At 34.9% G+C, this 19,701-nt stretch overlaps 1 protein-coding gene across 2 annotated transcripts in view; it reads left to right on the top strand.

The window, feature by feature from the left end:
• The window catches only part of Eaat2 (Excitatory amino acid transporter 2), a 189,280-nt gene that overhangs the window by 95,146 nt on the left and 74,433 nt on the right, over window positions 1–19,701 (top strand). For both annotated transcript variants that reach the window (XM_017609872.1, XM_017609871.1), the window contains 2 exons: window positions 8,868–9,455; window positions 10,125–10,454. In XM_017609872.1, the coding sequence (XP_017465361.1) occupies window positions 8,868–9,455; window positions 10,125–10,454 (918 nt within the window). The remainder of the gene's footprint in view (window positions 1–8,867; window positions 9,456–10,124; window positions 10,455–19,701) is intronic.

The following is a 19,701-nucleotide window of genomic DNA, read 5'->3' as shown; positions in this document are numbered from 1 at the left end:
CACTTATGGTTACATGTGTATATCTTGGTAACCGCTGCACCAATTTCTTCCAAACTTGGCGCAGTTGGTGGCCTTGGTACAACATACCAATGGCCGAAAATTTCAAAAATCGGACAATAACCACGCCCACATCCCATATAACGGTAATTTAGAGAAATACAAAACCTTCGATAAATCAGAAAATATTAAAGCTAATTTATTCAAAATTCATGCTTGCAACAATTTTTTACCAAGAAATACGTTTATGGTAAAATTTTGGGAAATGGGCGTGGTACCGCCTACTTATGATCACATATATGTATATCGGTAAGCGTTCTACCAATTTATACCAAACTCGGTATTTTTATTGTGCTTGCCACATAAAAGCAAAACGTTGAAAATTATTAAAAATGGGACTAAAATTACGGCCGCTTTTCATGTAACGGAAAATTTCAGAAATGCTTGAAACTGGAATATTTCGAAATTTAAGGAAGCTAATTTACTCAAAATTGATATACCCCGTCTTACCATCTAGCGGTAGCTTTCGGAAAGGTGAAAAAACATATATTTAATACTTGCGCCGGGTATTTAATGTTCGGCTCCGCCCGAACTTAGTCTTTCTTTCTTGTTTTCTATTCGAAATAGTAAGAGTGGCACCTTTCTGAAATGTCTATTAAATGAGAAATTTTTTTATGTAATGTAAAGTTATAGCTCAGTACATTTTTTTTCACCAGAGATATCAAAAAGTTAAAAATCGCAATATAGTCCTAATTTTATAATGGTTCCTTAATATATGTTAACTACATTGCATTTGAGTATGGAGTGGCAACTATCTGAAAGTATTTTACATAAAAAATTTACTAAGTATAGCCTTGTTTGTAGATGCAGTCAAAGAAAATACAAGAAAAGGCACGATTTTTCTTTAATTCAAAAAAATTTAAATATTTCAAAAACGGTGACACTTTTACCAGAAAAATTTTTGCTTGTTGGGAGCTCACCACCCCACCTGCCTTCTCCTCAAGTTTGGCAGGTTACTTCTGGGACACCCTGTATGCACACTTTCGTTTGAAAACCGGAATAATGCATATGAGAAAAACGAAGTAAAGCATACATGCACACTTTTGACCCAAAACCGAAGTAGTGCATATAAGAAAAACGAAGTAATGCATACATGCACAGTTTCGGTTCAAAACCGAAATAATTCATATGACAAATCCCGAAGTAATGCTCGAATGCACAGTTTCGACTCAAAACCGAAATAATGCATATGACAAAAACCGAAATAGTGGATACATGAAAACGAACTTCTTTCTGCGTAGGCGGCCTTTGGCCGCGCTTGGGGATTATAACCCTTACTAAGTAGAATTCTCCTTTCTATGATGCCGGAAACAGGGGCCGAAGTACTTTTGCGCAGAACTTCTTTCTGCGTAGGCGGCCTTTGGCCGCGCTTAGGGTTTATAACCCTTACTAAGTAGAATCCTCCTTTCTATGATGCCGGAATAGGGGGGCGGAAGTATTTTTGCGCAGAATTTCTTTCAGCGTAGGCGGCCTTCAGCCGCGCTTAGGAGTTATAACCCTTACTAAGTAGAATTCTCCTTTCTGTGTTGCCGCGCTTAGGGAGTATAACCCTTACTAAGTAGAATTCTCCTTTCTATGATGCCGGAAAAGGGGATGATGTATTTTTGTGCAGAACTTCTTTTGCGTGGGTGGCCTTCGGCCGCGCTAGGGATTATATATAACCCTTACTAAGTAGAAGTTATTCATATTAGAAAAAAACATAATTATCTATATGCACACTTTGGTTTGAAAGCCGAAATTATGCATATGTGAAAAACGAAGTTAAAAAAAGCGAAATATTGCATATGAAAAAAAAACGAAGTATGCCTTATTTTCTCCATACATTTTGCTAAAGTATTTCAGATCCTCCCTCCGGCAGCAGAATATGAAAATAACATGCTAACAACTTAACAAAATGAAAAAAATATTCACTATTGCAAAAATTGGATGAGCTACTCCGAAATCTGTGATTTATAAGACTGTTTTGCTGTAGGTTTAGGTCCTTGTATCCGAAAACATTCATCTTGCACAAGAAGGAAAAAGGAGATATCCAACCTCATGAAGAATAAGCCGCTAAAGCGAATGGCGTACTTAGTTTTTTTAATACAACCAACCAGAAAGATACCCGCGTGGTTTAAATGACTATATGGTATTATTTTTCTCGAATATTCAAATGTATTTGTTAGGCTTTTCCAGATAGTAGCAATTTTTCTAAAATTAAAATACTTAAGATTGTAGCTAATTGAATGTAGTTTTTAAAACAGCTAACAGATATTAAATAGATTGATATTTGAATTAGTAAATTAGGTTTAAGTAAAGCCATGTTGTGTACAATCAGGTCTGACATACTTTAAAATTTATTGACTTTTTAACAATAGGCATGTTTTATTCAACCATCACAAGCAAATAGCTAAATCTTGGTCAAATAAAACGAAATTAGCTTATTTCCTATGTTAGCTAATTTTGACAGTTGTTTGACTGCAAATAGTGTCAAAGTAAGTTTTTGCCTCTTTCTGATTGGCTGAAGGAGAAAATTTCTGATGCTGAATGGCAATGCCTCTTGTTCAATATACAAGCCAAGATAACTTTTCATAAGCCATTATAATTATGTTGGGTAAGTCCTCCATACAAAATAAGCTAATAGCTTAAATTTCTGGACAAATAAAACACGGCTAATGTCGTTTTTATATGCTAGTTAGGGAAATATTTTCATGTGCCCTCTACTATTTGAAATTTTCGAAGATGCTAACCCCTAGCAGCAATGTGGAAGGGTAGGAGGAATGTTGATTTAAATTTAGATTCTCTATGTTCCGTTCGTTTGTCAAATCTGTCTTTTTAATGATAACGTATTCAAAGTAGAAATTCGTCACGTCATGTTTCACTACTGTCTTTAACGTAGTGGCGACGTTTAAACGTGCACTTTTTTCTATATGTATTAAATTAATGAAACTTACCAGTTAGGAAGTAACAACTAAGTTTTGTCGTTTTCTTCATAAAACCCGTGCATGGCATTAAATGCAGTTTTCCCCGATGTATTGCTAGAGGTCTAATTTAAAATATAGCCTCCATTTTACTACAGGAACCACCTATACATGCTGCATTTTGACACCGCATATCTCTGAAAGTATTTGCGGTGGAGTACTGAAATTCGGTACGGATGTAGTATATGAAATGAGTTCCATGCTCATGAAGGTTATTGGAAAAATGGGCGTGGCATCTATGCTTTCTATACCTATTACTAATATTATAAATGTAAAAGTTTGTATGTGTGTTACTCAATCACGCAAAAGGGCTGAACGGATTGGAATATTTGGCCCTAGATAGCTGTACTATGGCCTTCCCTAGTCGAAAATTCGTATTTATGGTCCGATTTTCTTGAAATTGCACGAATGCATATTACAGATATAAAGAGAAATTAACCTACCAAAAACGGAAACGATAGGTGGTACCGAAGTAGAGTTATTTCAACTTAAAGGTCATTTAGTATATTTTTTTTAATTAGGAACCATTTGCTGCCGTGTTTGTCAAGTTGGAAAGTGTTTTTCATTTAAACCTAATTTACTAGTTCAAATATAATGCGATGCAAAATCTGTTCACTTCCTTAAAATCTACATTAAATTAGCAACAATCTTAAGTATTTTAATTTTGGAAATAAATTTTACTACTATCGGGAAAATCCTAACGAATAAATTTGAAAATTCGTGAAAAATAGTACCAAATAGTCACTCTAGGCCGCATGGGAAACTTTCTGGTTAGTTGTATTAAAAAACTGAGTACGCCATTCGTTTTAGTGGCTTATTCTTCATGAGGTTGGATATCTTTTTTTCGTTCTTGTGCAATATGAATGTTTTTTCATATGAGAACCTAAACCTACAGCAAAACAGTCTTATAAATCGCGGATTTCGGAGTAGCTCATCCAGTTTTTGCAAGAATTAATTTTTTTAATTTTGTTGGGTTCTTAGCATCCTATTTTCATATTCTGGAGCCGGAGGGAGGATCTGAAATACTTTAGCAAAATAAGGCATCTAATGTACAGTTTCGGTTGAAAACCGAAATAATGCATTTGACAAAAACCTAAATAAAGCATGCATGCACAGTTGAAACCAAAATAATGTATAAATGCACAGTTTCCTTATGAGCAATTTCGGTGTCCCTGTGTCAGTTGTCGTTGCTGCAGCTGCTGCCGCATTTCCAGGTAAGTCTATGTTGTGGAGGTTACCGTCGCCACCGGTGGTGGCGTTGCATTTTTGGATAAGCTTTATTGTTCTCACCCTAATGCAGTTAGAGTGTCAGGTTCTTTTCTCATGGAAAGTGCTGACGCTATGTCTGCTACGTTAATAGCAGTTTGCGCGTGTAATACACCGGTGTTAACTTATATAATATAATAATATATTTTTATTTGTTTACCCCGAACGGATGCTCTGCATCATAAAATATTCTTTTGCAAAAAATGGTGCCGACAGATGGCGCTGGGTACTAACTTTATGATAAGAAGTGCTTATGCAAAAATCGGACTTTGGCATAGAGGGCGCTAGAGTCAAGATGTTTAGAAACCCGTTCCTGTAAGTACGCATACAAAGAATCACAAAACTCTTTAAGCGTCCCGGATATCCTACGCACATCGACGGGTCATCGGTATATCAAGAAGTGTGACGAATTAGAAAGGACACGGTAGGAATATCAATGACCCCGTTTGAACGGGAAAACTCTTTCATCCTGTGGAACAGCAGGATTATAGAAGAAGACTACGCTCTCGGCAAACCTTGCAATACTTGCAGATATCTCACAGGTGGAGATAAGAGCTCATAACTTCAAAAGATATTAGTACATATACCAACGGTGGGCAATCGTGGCTCTTTGAGCCAAATGCGGCTCTTTGCTTAGCAAAGTGGGGCTCTTTTTACTTTTAAAATACATATTTCCTTGGTGGACATTCTTTTCCATTGTGTTTTTTTTTTATTTTATTCTTTTTTATACACATGCGCAAATTGAGATCGGAATATTACCCACAATTGGAAAATGCAAATTAGCTTTCCGACTTAATGTTCTTTACCGATATGATGGAACATTCGTAAAACTTGAATTTGTCTCTAAAAGGAGAGAATGAAAATCTTTTTGATTTGTCGCTAATTATTTTAAGTTTTGAAGCTATACTACGTCTTTTTATTTCTGATCTCAAAAAAAGGATATTTTATCATTTCCCATAGCTAGAAAAAATATTGCACATGATTTAAAAGCAGACTTTGAAAAAATATTTGCCGATTTGAACTTATTTAAGTGTACCCTTTTTCATGTAACATAATTGAGGATGAATTTGCACTACTCCTTTTTAAGAAAAGCGAAGAAGAGTTGGAGGTTTTGGAATTAAAAGTGGATAAGGCACTGGAAACGCAACATAAAGCTTTGCTATTGCTTGAATTCCGGCAACAAGTACCAGATTCAAAATATCCGCTGTTGAAAACAGGTGCGTTTCGTATATTTTAAATTTTTGGTACAACGTATAGCTGTGAGTCTTTGTACTCTACAATGAAATTCGTAAAGTCACAATACCGTTCACAATTAGTTGCATTCGCGTACCTGATAATTATTGAAAGTTATAAAAACTATCAGCTTTTTGTGTTCGCGTAAGCAAAAAACTTGCAAAGTAGGGGAAATTGAGAGAGCAAAATGACACTTGTTTTGAGGAAAAGCTGCTAGTTTCTTCTGGAAAAAATTTTTGCCAACTGCAATTTGCCAACAAGAAAACAGCTGATCAAAAACAGCTGGTTGGTATTTACGCAAATCCCTAAATTAAATTTGAAGGTTTGGAAGTTAAAATAGTAAAAAGATTAAACTGATTAAACTTGTAGGAAGTAAGTAATTATTTGTTTAGTCAATGAACTGTGTCAGGATAAGACTTCGGGATTTGTTTTCTTACGTTTTCAATTTTATGCTTTTGAATGTAAACAAAATTTGTATCAGCTGTTCGTCTAACTTGCAAGATTCTGCAAATTTTCTGTTCGGCTATTATTTTGGATATTTTTCTCTTGTGAGAGAACAGATGAGATTTCGCCGGAATTTTGTTGATGGACATTTTTTCCTGGAGATTTAAACGAACGTACCTATTGACCAACCAACATTTAATAGAACTGTTACGAACAGCTTTAACTGACGTAAAACCAGATTTTGAAAATTTGGCCAAGGGATCTTTTGAATTTTTTTTTAATATCTATAAATAATATTAATAAAATTAATGTTTTTCATTTCTAATACTAATTTTATTTAAAAGTAATTTATGTTTTTGTTGTTTTTTTTGTGGCTCTTTGTAGCATTTAGAATATACGTGTGGCTCTTTTCGGCCTCGGCCTTGCCTACCCCTGACATATACCATATGTTATCTCGGCGCTATTATTCTTGGCCTATGAGTACGGAAGATTCTGCTCTTCATTCCTTTCAAACTAAACTAACAATTTTTATATTACAAAATGTTTTTGCATTTCAACACTATTTTCGTATTGGTCAACGCAAAAGTTCTATCAGGCGTCGCAAAGCAAGCCGGGCATTTGCTAGCTCTTAAATATTTTTTATGCAAACTGTTTGGCGTTGCTCCACTAAAAATCGTGTTAGGTCGCGAGTTTGACACGCCTGATGTACGCCTTGCATTGGGAATTGGAAATACCTTCTGTTCAAAGGACGTAGGACCATATGACCGGAAGAAGTATAAACCCTCAGACTGATTTTACTTTAGTCGATAGTTTTCCACTTCTGACGCATGTGTTCAGGCATAACTTTATAATAATAATGATAGTTTGCCGCTTACACATATGTTAGTTTTTGGCTTCCCTTGTGGCGTGCGCCTTGATGTTGTCGCAAAAAGAGGAGGGACCTACGTTTTACGCCGACTCCGCTATTTTTCATGGCAGAAATACACTCGGAGGTTTTCTATTGTCTGTTGAGGGGCGACCGCTATTAAAAAAAATTATTATTTTTTATTTTGTTATATTGGNAAAATAACCCCCCCATCCGGCGAGCTAGCCTGGGCTTTGCCACCATGCCTGCGTACCGCCTCACCTTTGCCAACTGACACCCACGTAACATGGGTTGAACCGGGCTTGATTCCAGCCCCGCGAAATGGTAGCGCGCACCAGTTTTGCCATTTTGGTGCTTTTGGAGCTAGATTTAGCTCTTAATTTTTCTATTTTGCTCCGAAAATTCGGCATTAGCTCCTAGCTCTTTTTTAGTTTTTTCAAAATTATCTAGCACTTTTTTAGCTCCAGAAAGTTTTAGTTGTGTTTAGTAATATATTAGAATTACAAATCTGTAAGTTCATTGTACAAGTGTTGACTAAAATTTATTTGGCTTTGGCGATCTCAGGTTATTTTCGATACCTTCATATTATTCTATTTCGAATAATACTTAGAAAACTTCCATTCCTAATGCAAATGGCGCGCAAGCAAATGCATAATGGGCAGGAAAGTCAATTAGTTTATGCAACGTGCGCGGGAGAACTCAAACTATACCGGACAGTAATTCGAGCTCCGATAAGTTCAGACGGTATTCTCTCTCTGGCGGCCACGGTGGAAAAGGAAAGCCAATACTTAAGCATTGATAGTTACAAATTTCGAAATTCAGTGAAAAAATATACACTTGTATCCACCGTAAAATACAGACTGCACCATAAACTCATAGATCTAGGTTAATGAATCCAAAAATTAATTAGAAGAAAATCGTTTCTTACTAATTTTACATTTAAGGACAGAAGGAAGTAAAACTTTTCAGACAAATTTTGCGAAAAAATTATTCGTAACCCGAGTTTTTATGGTCATTTCAAATATCTTAAATTGCAAATTTTAACAGTTTGTAAAGTACTTTTAGTTCATTGTCTAGTTTATATAAGTATGTGCATGCACATAAGTGTTATAACGAATTCGAAATATATGCACCTTATTTTGGTTTCAAAAGTTTTTTTTCAGCACTTAGGGCCAAATTCACAGTGCGTAGTTAACTACTGACAAAGATTTAACTATTGATTTTGATATACGCAACTCTCAGTTAACAAAAGTTTGAACCAGCATGCCCCCATAGTTAAACTCTTGTGAAATTGAAATTTTTTTGTGGAACGAATTTCAAATTTGAATAGAAGAACTATTGATATTTATAATTTGTATATTTTCAGGCGATATGAATTTTCAGTTACCTATGTGACTCTGAATATAAAATCAAAGTTAAACTCTTGTTGGTGGTTAAGTTAACAATCGTTTAACTAAGCACTGTGAATCCCGCCCTTAAACTTATAAAAATTGTTGTTTTTATTAAAATTGCGGAAAATGTAAAAACCCCCTTACGTCAATAAATTTTCTACTTAAAAAAATCTAACTCTTCATTTTAGCTACTATTAGTATTATTTAGCTCTTTTTTCGGCCGTTTATCTCCAAACGAAATTTTTCACTGGCAACACTGGCGCGCACTGCTTACCGCTACACCACAGTGCCATAACTTTATAGTGGACATAAAAACGGGTATGAAATAAGTTTTTTGATGTTTCCAACTCTCATGCCGTAAATCGGTGTTATGGACTTTGCGAAAGTAATTGACTCATGAGACAAGTAAAGTAAGCAACTTCAAGAACTTATTCAAGATCACAACTTTGCACTGATGACAGTTTTTAAAAGTAGAATTGATTAGATAATCCACTATTTAGTTTTTTCAAGGCTATCCACAAAAAAAATCCTTACAAGTGCTAAGTTCACTAAATTTGGTTGTTTAATAAAATAGGAACCTTTTTATAATTATTAATGTTTTTTTCTTAAAAAGAGTTGAATTAAAATGTATATCTACATTTTTATTTGCAGGAACGTATTTCCGGACAATTTATTTCAGGCGTCCTTTCAACAAGCGCACACTGTTTATCTTCCTAAGCCAAATATTTTACATACTTTTAATGAGACACTCAACGATACAACGATGGGCACGGAGTTAGAGCCCGTAGAGGAGGTACTATCAGAGCAGCAAGCGAAAAACGTACTCCAACCTACTCTGATACGAGTCGTACAGTATCGCAGCGGTACCAACACCCTCGGCATTGTGTTCTTTTGTCTAGTTTTCGGCACCATTCTGGGTACCATCGGCGAAAAAGGTCAAATTGTTGTGGATTTTTTCACTGCCGTTTTTGAAGTCATTATGAAGATGGTCACTTGCGTCATGTGGCTAACACCAATCGGTATAAGTTCAGTGATAGCGGGTAAAATTTTGGGCGTAAACGATTTGCACTTGGTAATGGAGCAGCTAATGTGGTTCATAGTCACGAATCTGATTGGCGTGGGCCTTTATCAGTTCATTATAATGCAGGCGATTTATTTTGTGATCGTGCGACGCAACCCATTCAAATTCTATGTCGGACTCATACAGCCTATGCTGACCGCTTTTGCGACAGCCTCAACGTAAGCGAAAACTCCTACATGCATATGTAAATCTATGTGAATTCTTGTACATATGTATGTACCATAAACGCCTAAATACACACATCCATGCATATGTACACATTTTACTGGTTCATTATGTATTTAAAGTCTATTTACCTGCGATTATTGCATTAATTGTATTTTTAAGCACTTTTGAATGTCAGAAATTGACTCATAAAAGTTGTGAGCTTTTTCATATTTATGTTCATACATATGTATGTCCATTACGGTGGCTGCATTCATGTGAACATATGTGCACACAAATATATGTAGGAACGTGTATATGCTTGGCCAGTGATTATTGGATGCAGCTCCGTAAGACTTAATTTTAATTTTAATTGCTACAAATATTTTTTCCTTCTTTTTGGACTCCAACTTTTGATTTGCGTTTTAATTTTCATTTGGAAAAACGATTCGAAATGTGGCATTAAACATTTAACAAACAAAATGCAATTCAATTAAAAATAAATATAAAAATAAAAATAACAAACAAATAATCAAAATTTCCTAAAATTGATATAATGAAAAACTAAAACAACACTGAATGGCTATGAATGGCGCGTTGTAAAATGATCCTGATATCAAACATTTTACCTTGGCTGCACTTTGGATACGTTCCTCCGTTCTATCTTCGATTCGGTGTTGCAGTGCTGCAGCTCTACCGATCACATTCCGTTGCATGAACGATAAGTTGCGTGTGGATCAGCGCATTAGCCGTTTCGTTCTGCCCATTGGTTGCAACATCAACATGGACGGCACGGCACTCTTCATAGCAATTGCCTCCATCTTCATTGCTCAGATGAGCGGCATTGTTCTGGGCTTCGGTGAATTGGTGACAGTTTTATTGACTTCAACTGCTGCATCTATGAGTTCGGCCAGTGTTCCCAGTGCAGCTCTGGTTCTTTTGCTGGTAGTGCTGACTGCCATCGATGCACCCGTACAGGATGTAACTCTCCTCTTCGCTGTGGATTGGTGTGTGTAAGTATCGTTAATAATTTTTTAATATAAACATATACATGCATACATCAAAGCTTTGTAACTGTGAAATGATTTAATTTTTTAAATCATGAAATATTTACAAGTAAGATTTCACGGTGCTAAATGCATGAATGAAAACTTCATAATGCTGAAGTAAATAGAATTCTATACTGAACGAGCCTCCAGATGAATGAAACACTTTGCTATGTTTGCATTCTCTAATTCAGGGGTTCTTAAACTTTTAAGATGATATCAAATCCAAAAAATAGGTACACTTTCAAACAAAAGTTTGATTTTTTAAATTTGTGAGCACACCTATGTTTTATATATCATTTTATTCGTAATCTCTTAATAAATCGATTAATATAAGTGTAATTCATTTTCATCAAGTGCTTCAAAAGTTAGACGAGGAATAAACATGAAATTTAAAACAAAAGAATAAGCTTGGTTCAAATTGTAAACTTTGAGCAAAGATTTTGAAAGTTGAACTCGCTTAATTGGGACGTTCTAAATTCAATGGCAAGCCCTGTTTTACCAGATTGGCTCCGGTACTTGAAAATTTTATTAAATTTTAACTATTTTATAAATAACTCCCTCAATTTTGAAGTTATTTTACTAAAATTTTGCACATAACAGTTTTTTAATATTACCTTAATTATTCCTTAAAATTATCGAAATAGGTTAACATTAACATATAGCTACAATACAACTGATTACTCAGATATTTGTTTTTGCGCTGTAACTCTAATTTCATAGCTAAATAATAAATTGTATGGGTTCTATATTTTAAATTGAGCCTATACTAAATTTTAACCTGTTTAATTGAAGGAGTTATAAGACAAAACAACGTCTCTGATCAATCAGTTGTATGGGAGCTATATGTTTTAGTGAACCGATTTCGATGATTTTATGAAATAGTTAAGGTAATATTAAAAAACGGTTATGTGCAAAATTTTATTAAAAAACTAACTCTAAATCCAGGGACATTTTTATAAAATAGTTAAAATTTAAGCAAAGTTTCAAGTATTGCTATCTCGAAAAGTGGAGCCAATAAAGTAAAACTGAGGACACCATTGAATTTAGAAGACTCCAATTAAGTAAGAGCAACTATCAGAACATTTGTCGAAAAAAAGTTTCTTTGATACCACTCTCGAAATATTCTGACTAAAAGAAGGAGCATCATTAAAAGTAGTAAATCAGGGTTTGTACACACTTCTAGAGACAAATTTTTTGAAGCATTTTATAGCAGTTATATAAAGATTTAGATCGTTTCGACGTATTTTCCAAATGTGCCTTCAATTAAGGTGTTTTTGGAATAAAAATTACGATCAAGATCGCAGAATATTTTATCTTTAAAAGTTAGTTTATTCTGAAAGCACACCTCTTGCTAAGGTCAAATTATTCGTCATTGTTTGTAGAATACAAGACATACTTAAAAAGTTCTTAAAATTAAATGCTTCAAAACCTATACGCGATAAACCGAAAATTTTTTAAATTGTGAAATGTGGAGTTACAGACTTTGAGTTACTTGCCATTTCGTTATTTTTTAATGCATACTGTTCTTACCTTCAACATATGAAGTGTACACATAAGTGCTAAACGCCCATTTAATTTCAAATCAGAATATGGTGTGCTTCAAAAGTTATGACAAATTAATTGTGCTCCTCTTAAAAATTAGATAAAAAATTCACTTGTTTTCATTATTATTTTTTTAATTTAAACACCTATAGTTCAAAAGTTATGTAGCAAATTGATCCAAAATTTTTTGAGGCTTCTAGTATACGTCAATGAATTATATCCTAAAGCAGCCAGCTTGATTTAGTTTACAACAGTGAAAAGAAAGCTAAATAACACAAAGGTTACCTGTTTTTTAGATTTGCCCATGTATGTTTAGATTGGGTACCGCAATGATATTAACATAGTACAGGGCAGGCCCGCCGCCAGGGGGGGAAGGGGGTTTGTGGTTTAAACCCCCACTGTGGAGGGAAGTATGCATAACAATTTGCTATCATTTAGTTTAAGATAATAATGGTAAACAATTTTAAGATATCAAATATTTAAGATCTGTTTTCAGAGGTGGTAGGCGAGAGATCTACATAGGTTTAATTTAAGCCGGGAAGGTTCTATCACCTTTTGTTTCTTTGCTAGAGCTTATAAAATATTGCCAAAAACCGTGATTCTTTGACACTTTGACCTCGTTTTTTTTCAAAATCTGGAGCTGATGGAAACTTTATGCCTACGGATTCGTAATCACCACAAAACAAAATCTATCAAAAACAGCTTTAACATTTGCCGTACCAAAATTTTTTTATATTTTTGTTGGGCTGCGTTTTCCATTAAAAAATGAGCAAAAATTCAGACTTCTGTTTTTTCTGTAGAAATTTTTCCTTATGTGATTTATAAGACCCTTCGTTCCCCTATTTAGCTATAGTTTTGCAAAATAGTTCAATGAATATCATCATGCATGTGCAGTAGACTGCGCCTTATTCTGCGACTTTGTGCTACAAAGCTCAAAGGTTCATTTGGTCATAAAAGCGTGACCTGCGGGATATTTTTAAAATCGCATAACGGCAAGACGTGCCTCAAAGGCCCTGAGGCTCAGCAAATTAATGGAATCTTTCACAAAGTGGTTAATATTTTGCCTATAAGTCAGTGGGAAATTTAATATACGTATTTTAATGGCACTTGAGCTACAGTATTTTTAAACCTGGCCATCTTTTAAAGTTATTGACGTTTTTTTGGGAAAACGCCGAGAGGCCTTTTGTAAAATTCAACATGGAGTCTCAAATGTGGCATCTAAAGTAACCGTAAATTAGATTTGGCATTACAAATTTTTTGCCACCGGAGAACCAACACTAAAAGAGAGAAGTTCCCTGAAACTTTGGCATTTGAATATGGTACGTATTTTTATCAGAAATTGTTGAAAAATGGCAAAAACCGTGACAATGCTAAAATTTTTTCGCATCCTTTGCTAATTATTAACAACAAAAATTATTTTTTATACAAATTTTATATAAAAAATGCAAAATAAGGTTGCAAATCGCAAAAACCCAAGAAAACCTAAAATCCAAGATAGCGAAATGTTCCGGTATGAAATTTAGGGGCGAGACTGTTGATCCATAATCTACGTATCAAATAGAAGTAAACTGCATCAAAAGTTCGCTGCTACAATTTTTTTCTTCGTACCAATTTGATCCATATTTACTTGGCTAAAACCTAACTTCTGAATACCTAGAAAATTGTAATTTTACGTGGAAAAAACCTTAATAACTTTAAAATTTGGGGAGGTTTAAAAATGGTTAGTCATATTTGACATCGGGGGGCAAAAGTACATCAAGTGCCATTACAATAAATTAAATTTCCCACTGACTCATAGGCAATTTTTACCACTTTGTGAAAGATTTCATGAAAATGCTGAACTTTAGGGACTTTCGAGGCACGTCTTTCCGTTGTCCGATTATAAAAATTTTTGGCAAGGCACGTTGTTATGATCGAAGGAACATTTCTTTCTGTGTAGCTTAACAGAAATTATCTCCATACAACTAAGGCGCAGGCTAATGTGCAGGCATGGGCAGAGAATGAATGGTATTCTTGGTTGTTACGAATGACTTTACATAAACTTCTATATTTCTACGTACAAAATTGTTTTTATAAATTTTTAAATTTCCAAAATTCTACTTTGTAAAGTTCAAACGCTTCTACAAAAAGATTTTAAAAGTTCTATAATAGCCCTGACAGATATATGGATTGCACACCATGGTATGCATACTATGGATTTTGATACTATTTCGATGTGACAGACGTATAGTACGCATATCGATGTTTTGTTAATTTAACTTTGTTTCTTTTCTTTTCTAGCAGATGATTATCAGGAAGAAGAATGGGAAAATTGAGAGAATTACGCTCGCAGAGAACGAAATAAATAAATACTAAAGAAACGCAAAACTAGCAAGTAAACAGTTTCTTACGCAAACGTCAAGCTGTGAAGCTGTGTTTTTCTGTGATCTGTCTAAATTTTGTGTTTGATAAAGCTGTTTACGCTTATTAAAGTAAAAAATTAAAAAAAGTGTTAATAAACTTCTGGTGCACAATTTAAAGATAAGTAAAACATCAAAATTTCCCGTAAATTTGATTAATTTAACTTGATATTCTTAATTGCATGTGCCGAGTATTTTGTTTCATATAATATATTGTTGTTGTACAATTGTTTTTGTTTGTGCACATTGATTTTGCTCTTTTTGTCTTTTTGTCATTTCTGCTGTTTCATCTTTGTCACAGCTGTTTGCGTTGTGTTTATTAGGTGTCAAATATACAGTGCATCTAAAACTGTTCGCTAACTGATATTTACCAGCTGATTGGTTCACTGATTAATACATCGTTTTCAAAACCGTTTTTGCTTTTTTGCTTCTAAAACCTAAAAATAAATATAATTTTAAACATGTCGTGTATTTACACCAATTGCCACGTTAAAAGCGACTCCTATGTGTCATGCTGGCTCTGCGATGGGATTGCCCATATAAAATGTGCTGGTTTGAGCGGTAGAGTATTAGACGCTATTAACGAGGGTAAGGGTCTTCGTTGGTCTTGTCAAAAATGTAGATCAACCGAAGTTGATTTATTTAAATTCTTCAGGCAGTCCAGAAATGGTTTTTCTGAGATCGGGAAGGATCTGTCGGCGCTTGTTGAGAAATTTAAGCATTACGAAAAAATGTTTAGATCTTTCACTTGTCTCGACGACCCTCCACACTCTGAAGATAGCCGTGAAAATAAAGGTGGGCATGTTATTAGTCCACCTAAAAAGACAGCCACGGATTCTAGTAAAAAAAATCCTCCATCCCAGTCCTTAGAACTTATTAATTTATCTTCTCCATGCCCTCAGGCATTGGAGCCTCCGATTTCTAAAGCCATATCCACTAGGTCTACTTCTAAAAATAGTCAAACAGTTGATTTAATAGTGTTGCCATCAACATCTCAAGCTCCACTGTCTAACTTAGTTCCTCCGAATAATTCGGAGCCCCGCACATCAGACATCATTACCAAAAAGTTGGTTGTAATTCCTCCGAGAAGATCAATCTTTGTCTCTAGATTTGCTAAAGATACTTCTTCGGATGATATAAAGTCATACATATCGACTAAAATTAGAACTAAAGATGTATTTATTCGTAAATTTAATTTTAAATACGATCGCGATATTTCATCTTTTAAAATTGATGTAGCTTCCGAAGATTTTGATTCACTACTAAATAGTTCATTTTGGCCGACCGGGGCGTTTGTTCGCGAGTTTGAGTATAAACCTAATAAAAGTAATAATAACGTAGCTAAAATTTCTAATCTTAATTCGGATTCAAAAAACTAACTCGCAAGTCTAATTTAAGTATTTACTATCAAAACGTTAGAGGTTTGAATACCAAATTAACTGACTTATATTTAAAAGGTTTTGACTGCAATTATAATATTATTTCCTTGACCGAAACATGGCTCAAACCTCATATTTTTAATTCCGAAATTCTTCCAAATGAATATCAAATATACAGGAGTGACCGCGTGGGCAGAATCGGCGGTGGTGTTCTTTTTGCGGTGCATTCATCGATACCATCCGAGGAAGTTAGTCTTCCTGTCATTGAATATACCGAATTTAAATGTATACGTGTACAGGCTGGAAAGATTTATATTTATTTAGCTCTTTGCTACATCCCTCCTAATTCTGCCGTATCAGTATATATGCAGCTAGTTTCTTTACTTGAGACCGTAAATGCAATGCTTACGGCATCCGATTCTATGATTGTTTTGGGCGATTTAAATCTGCCACATATTTCATGGAACATCATTGACACCGATGTTGTACCAGTTTCATCTAGAGATAGTTACAATGTATTTCTGGAGGAAATGGCTGAACTTTGCCTCAAACAAATAAATATATGTCCAAATAAGTTTGGAAAGGTCTTGGATCTCGTTTACGTTGATGATGTTCCGAAGGCCTCTATTAATCGGTGTGATCCCCTAGTTTTGCCGGAGGATGCATACCATCCTGCTCTTGAGTTAAGCTACGAAATCATAAATGAAATACATAATAATAAGTCAAGTTCAAGTACTAGATATGTTTTTGCGAAAGCAAATTTCAGGAAAATTAACAAAGAACTTTCAAAGTTATCTTGGCCAATATATAGAGATGACGTGGAGCGTAGCGTTGAGCACTTTAATGATACTGTTTTCAATTTGTTTCGAAAGTATGTGCCAATACGTAATATTGTTCATGAAGAACCAATACAATTATGGTTCACTAAAGAGCTTAAAAAATTGAAAAATAAAAAGTCGCACTCTTTTAAACTGTATAAAAGAACGGGCTTACACAGTGATTACCTAAGGTACTCAGTTTTGCGGCATAGCTACTTTGCATTAAATAAGAAATGTTATAATTCATATTTATGTAAAATTAAGAAGAATTTAATTAACAATCCTAAATCATTTTATGGTTTCGTAAATTCAAAGCGTAAGGCACATGGTTTTCCGTCCGCTATGCATTATCGCAACACTGTATCTAGCGACAGCCAACTCATTGCCAACATGTTTGCTCGGTTCTTTAGGTCCAATTATTCTGTAGACTTCCCTATAAGTGGAGACTATCCGTACGAGCTTTGTCCAATCAACTCTGCTTATATTCCAGTAATATCTTCCGATGAAGTTTTACACTCTTTAAAAACCTTAAAAGCGTCATTTAGGCCTGGACCTGATCATATTCCGACCTGTTTTCTTAAAAACTGCGCTGAGAACATCTGCGAGCCTTTAACAACTCTATTCAATTTGTCACTTAAACATGGCGTTTTTCCGTCAGCCTGGAAGGAGTCTTTCATAATACCACTTCACAAAAACGGCAGCAGGTCGTCTATAGAAAACTATCGAGGCATAGCGAAACTCTCCGCTATCCCCAAATTATTCGAAGCAATTATTGTTAACCAGCTGACATATTCTATATCTTCTTCAATTACACAATCTCAACACGGGTTTTCTAAAGGAAAATCTACTATGACTAATTTATTGGAGTTTACAACTCATGTCTCAAACGGTTTTAGAGAAAATGCTCATACCGACGTAATTTACACCGATTTCAGTAAAGCTTTTGACAAAGTATGTCACTCGTTACTCATCCGTAAACTCGACCTAATCGGCTTTCAGCCCAGTCTTCTTCAATGGATCTCATCTTACCTCTCTGATAGAACACAAAGAGTTATTGTTAATAATTGTTCTTCCAACATCATTAAAGTTTCTTCAGGAGTTCCTCAGGGAAGCCACCTTGGTCCGATTCTGTTCCTGATATTCATTAATGATATTTCTTCTATAATAAAACATTCAAAAATTTTAATGTATGCCGATGATGTGAAACTTTTTAAAACATTGTCCTCTATCGAAGAAAGGTCTTTGTTACAAGCGGATCTGAACAACGTGGTTAGTTGGTGTAATACAAACTATATGCCACTAAACCTTCAAAAATGTAAAGTTATGTGTTTCTCTCGGAGGGCTGTTCAACCAGCTGTTTATTCAATATCAAATTATAATCTGGAGCAGGTATCCAATTTTGTCGATCTTGGTATCACAATGGATTCCAAACTGAATTTCAACCATCATATTAATGTTACAGTCAATAAAGCCAAAGGCGTTTTTGCATTTGTAAGGCGATGGTCAAAAGAGTTCAAAGATCCTTATGTTACAAAAGCTCTTTTTACCAGTTTAGTTAGACCTATACTAGAATACGGATCTATTGTTTGGAATCCCCGCTACCAAGTTCATTCAGAAAGGATTGAATCAATTCAAAAACAATTCTTGCTTTTTGCATTGCGTAATTTTAACTGGGATTCAGATTACAATCTCCCCCCTTACACAAGTCGTCTAAAGCTCATAAATTTGCCTACACTCGCAAGTCGTAGAGAAATGCTGGGTATAATATTTATCGTAAAATTAATGACAGGCTTGATTAATAGCCCGGCCCTCCTGGCTGAGGTAAATTTTAATGTTCCTTCTCGAGTGTCAAGACACTTTCGACCTCTATTTTTAAAGCCATGCAAAACTAATTTTGAACTAAACGAATCATTCCGTGGTTTATGTCAAGATTTTAACTGTCATTCCAGCACGTTTGACGTATCGGACTCGATTTTTACTATAAAGAAAACTATTATTTCCACTCTCAATAATTGAAATACTATCTTTAGCATATCCAATCAGCTGATGAATTTGATTCTGTAGCTGAATAGTTTTAGATCTCGACACTTAACAAACTCCTGTTTCCACTACTCGGCACGAAAAAACTAAAAAAAAAAAAAAAAAAAAAAAAGTTTCCGTACGTCATGCGGACTGCGCCCCTCGTGTCGGTTGGGCGGGAATGGAGGGTAAAAAGCCGTTGGGATTAATTAATTAATTAATTAAAAAAAATCTGTGTATTTGACAATTGAATATATTTGGCGCGAGTTTTTGTTTATTTATTTTGACAGCTACAATTTCTGCTAGTAAAATTTTTACTAACCAAAAAAGCAGAGCGTAAGAACGAAAGAGGGCTGTTAGTTTCTGCTAGTTTTCTGGGTTAAGAAACGCTTTCCAGCAGAAACTAGTGATAGTTATCCGTAAAGAAACATAGCTTTTATCACAAACGTCATTTTGGGTCTCAGAGCTTTTATTTTAGCTGTGTTTCATGCTTTACTCGCTTTATACCACGTTTATATTCGTAGTATAGGAACCAGCTTTAATAATAATAATCCCAACGGTTTTACCCTCCATTCCCGCCCATCCGCACGAGGGGCGCAGTCCGCATGACGTACGGAACCAGTATTTTAAATTTTTGCGCCGAGTCACGATAGGCAGGAGTTTGTTAAGTGTCGAGATCTAAAACTGTTCAGCTACAGAACTAAATTCATCAGCTGATTTTATGTCTTTATGTTAATAATTCATTTATTGAGAGAGGAGAGTACCGCTTTCTTAATACCGAAAAGCGGATCTGATATATCAAAAATGCTGGAATGAGAGTTCAAATCCTGGCATAAGCAACGGAGTGGATCGTGCAATTCAAAATTAGTTTTACAAGCTTTCAGAAATAGGGGGCAAAAGTGTCTTGATACCCGGGAGGGAACATTAAGGCTAACTTCACCCAGAAGATTCGGACTTGAAATTGAGCCTGTCAGTAATTTAACTATAACAAGTAAGAAAGTCTAAGTTCGGGCGGAGCCGAACATTAAATACCCGGCGCAAGTATTAAATATAT

The sequence above is a fragment of the Rhagoletis zephyria genome, unplaced genomic scaffold (genome assembly GCF_001687245.7).
Source record: "Rhagoletis zephyria isolate East Lansing unplaced genomic scaffold, Rhagoletis_zephyria_1.1 Rzeph_scaffold_00262, whole genome shotgun sequence".
Classification (NCBI taxonomy): Eukaryota; Metazoa; Arthropoda; class Insecta; order Diptera; family Tephritidae; genus Rhagoletis; species Rhagoletis zephyria.
Note: the sequence above shows the minus strand (reverse complement) of the source record. Positions and strands in the feature narration are given on the sequence as shown.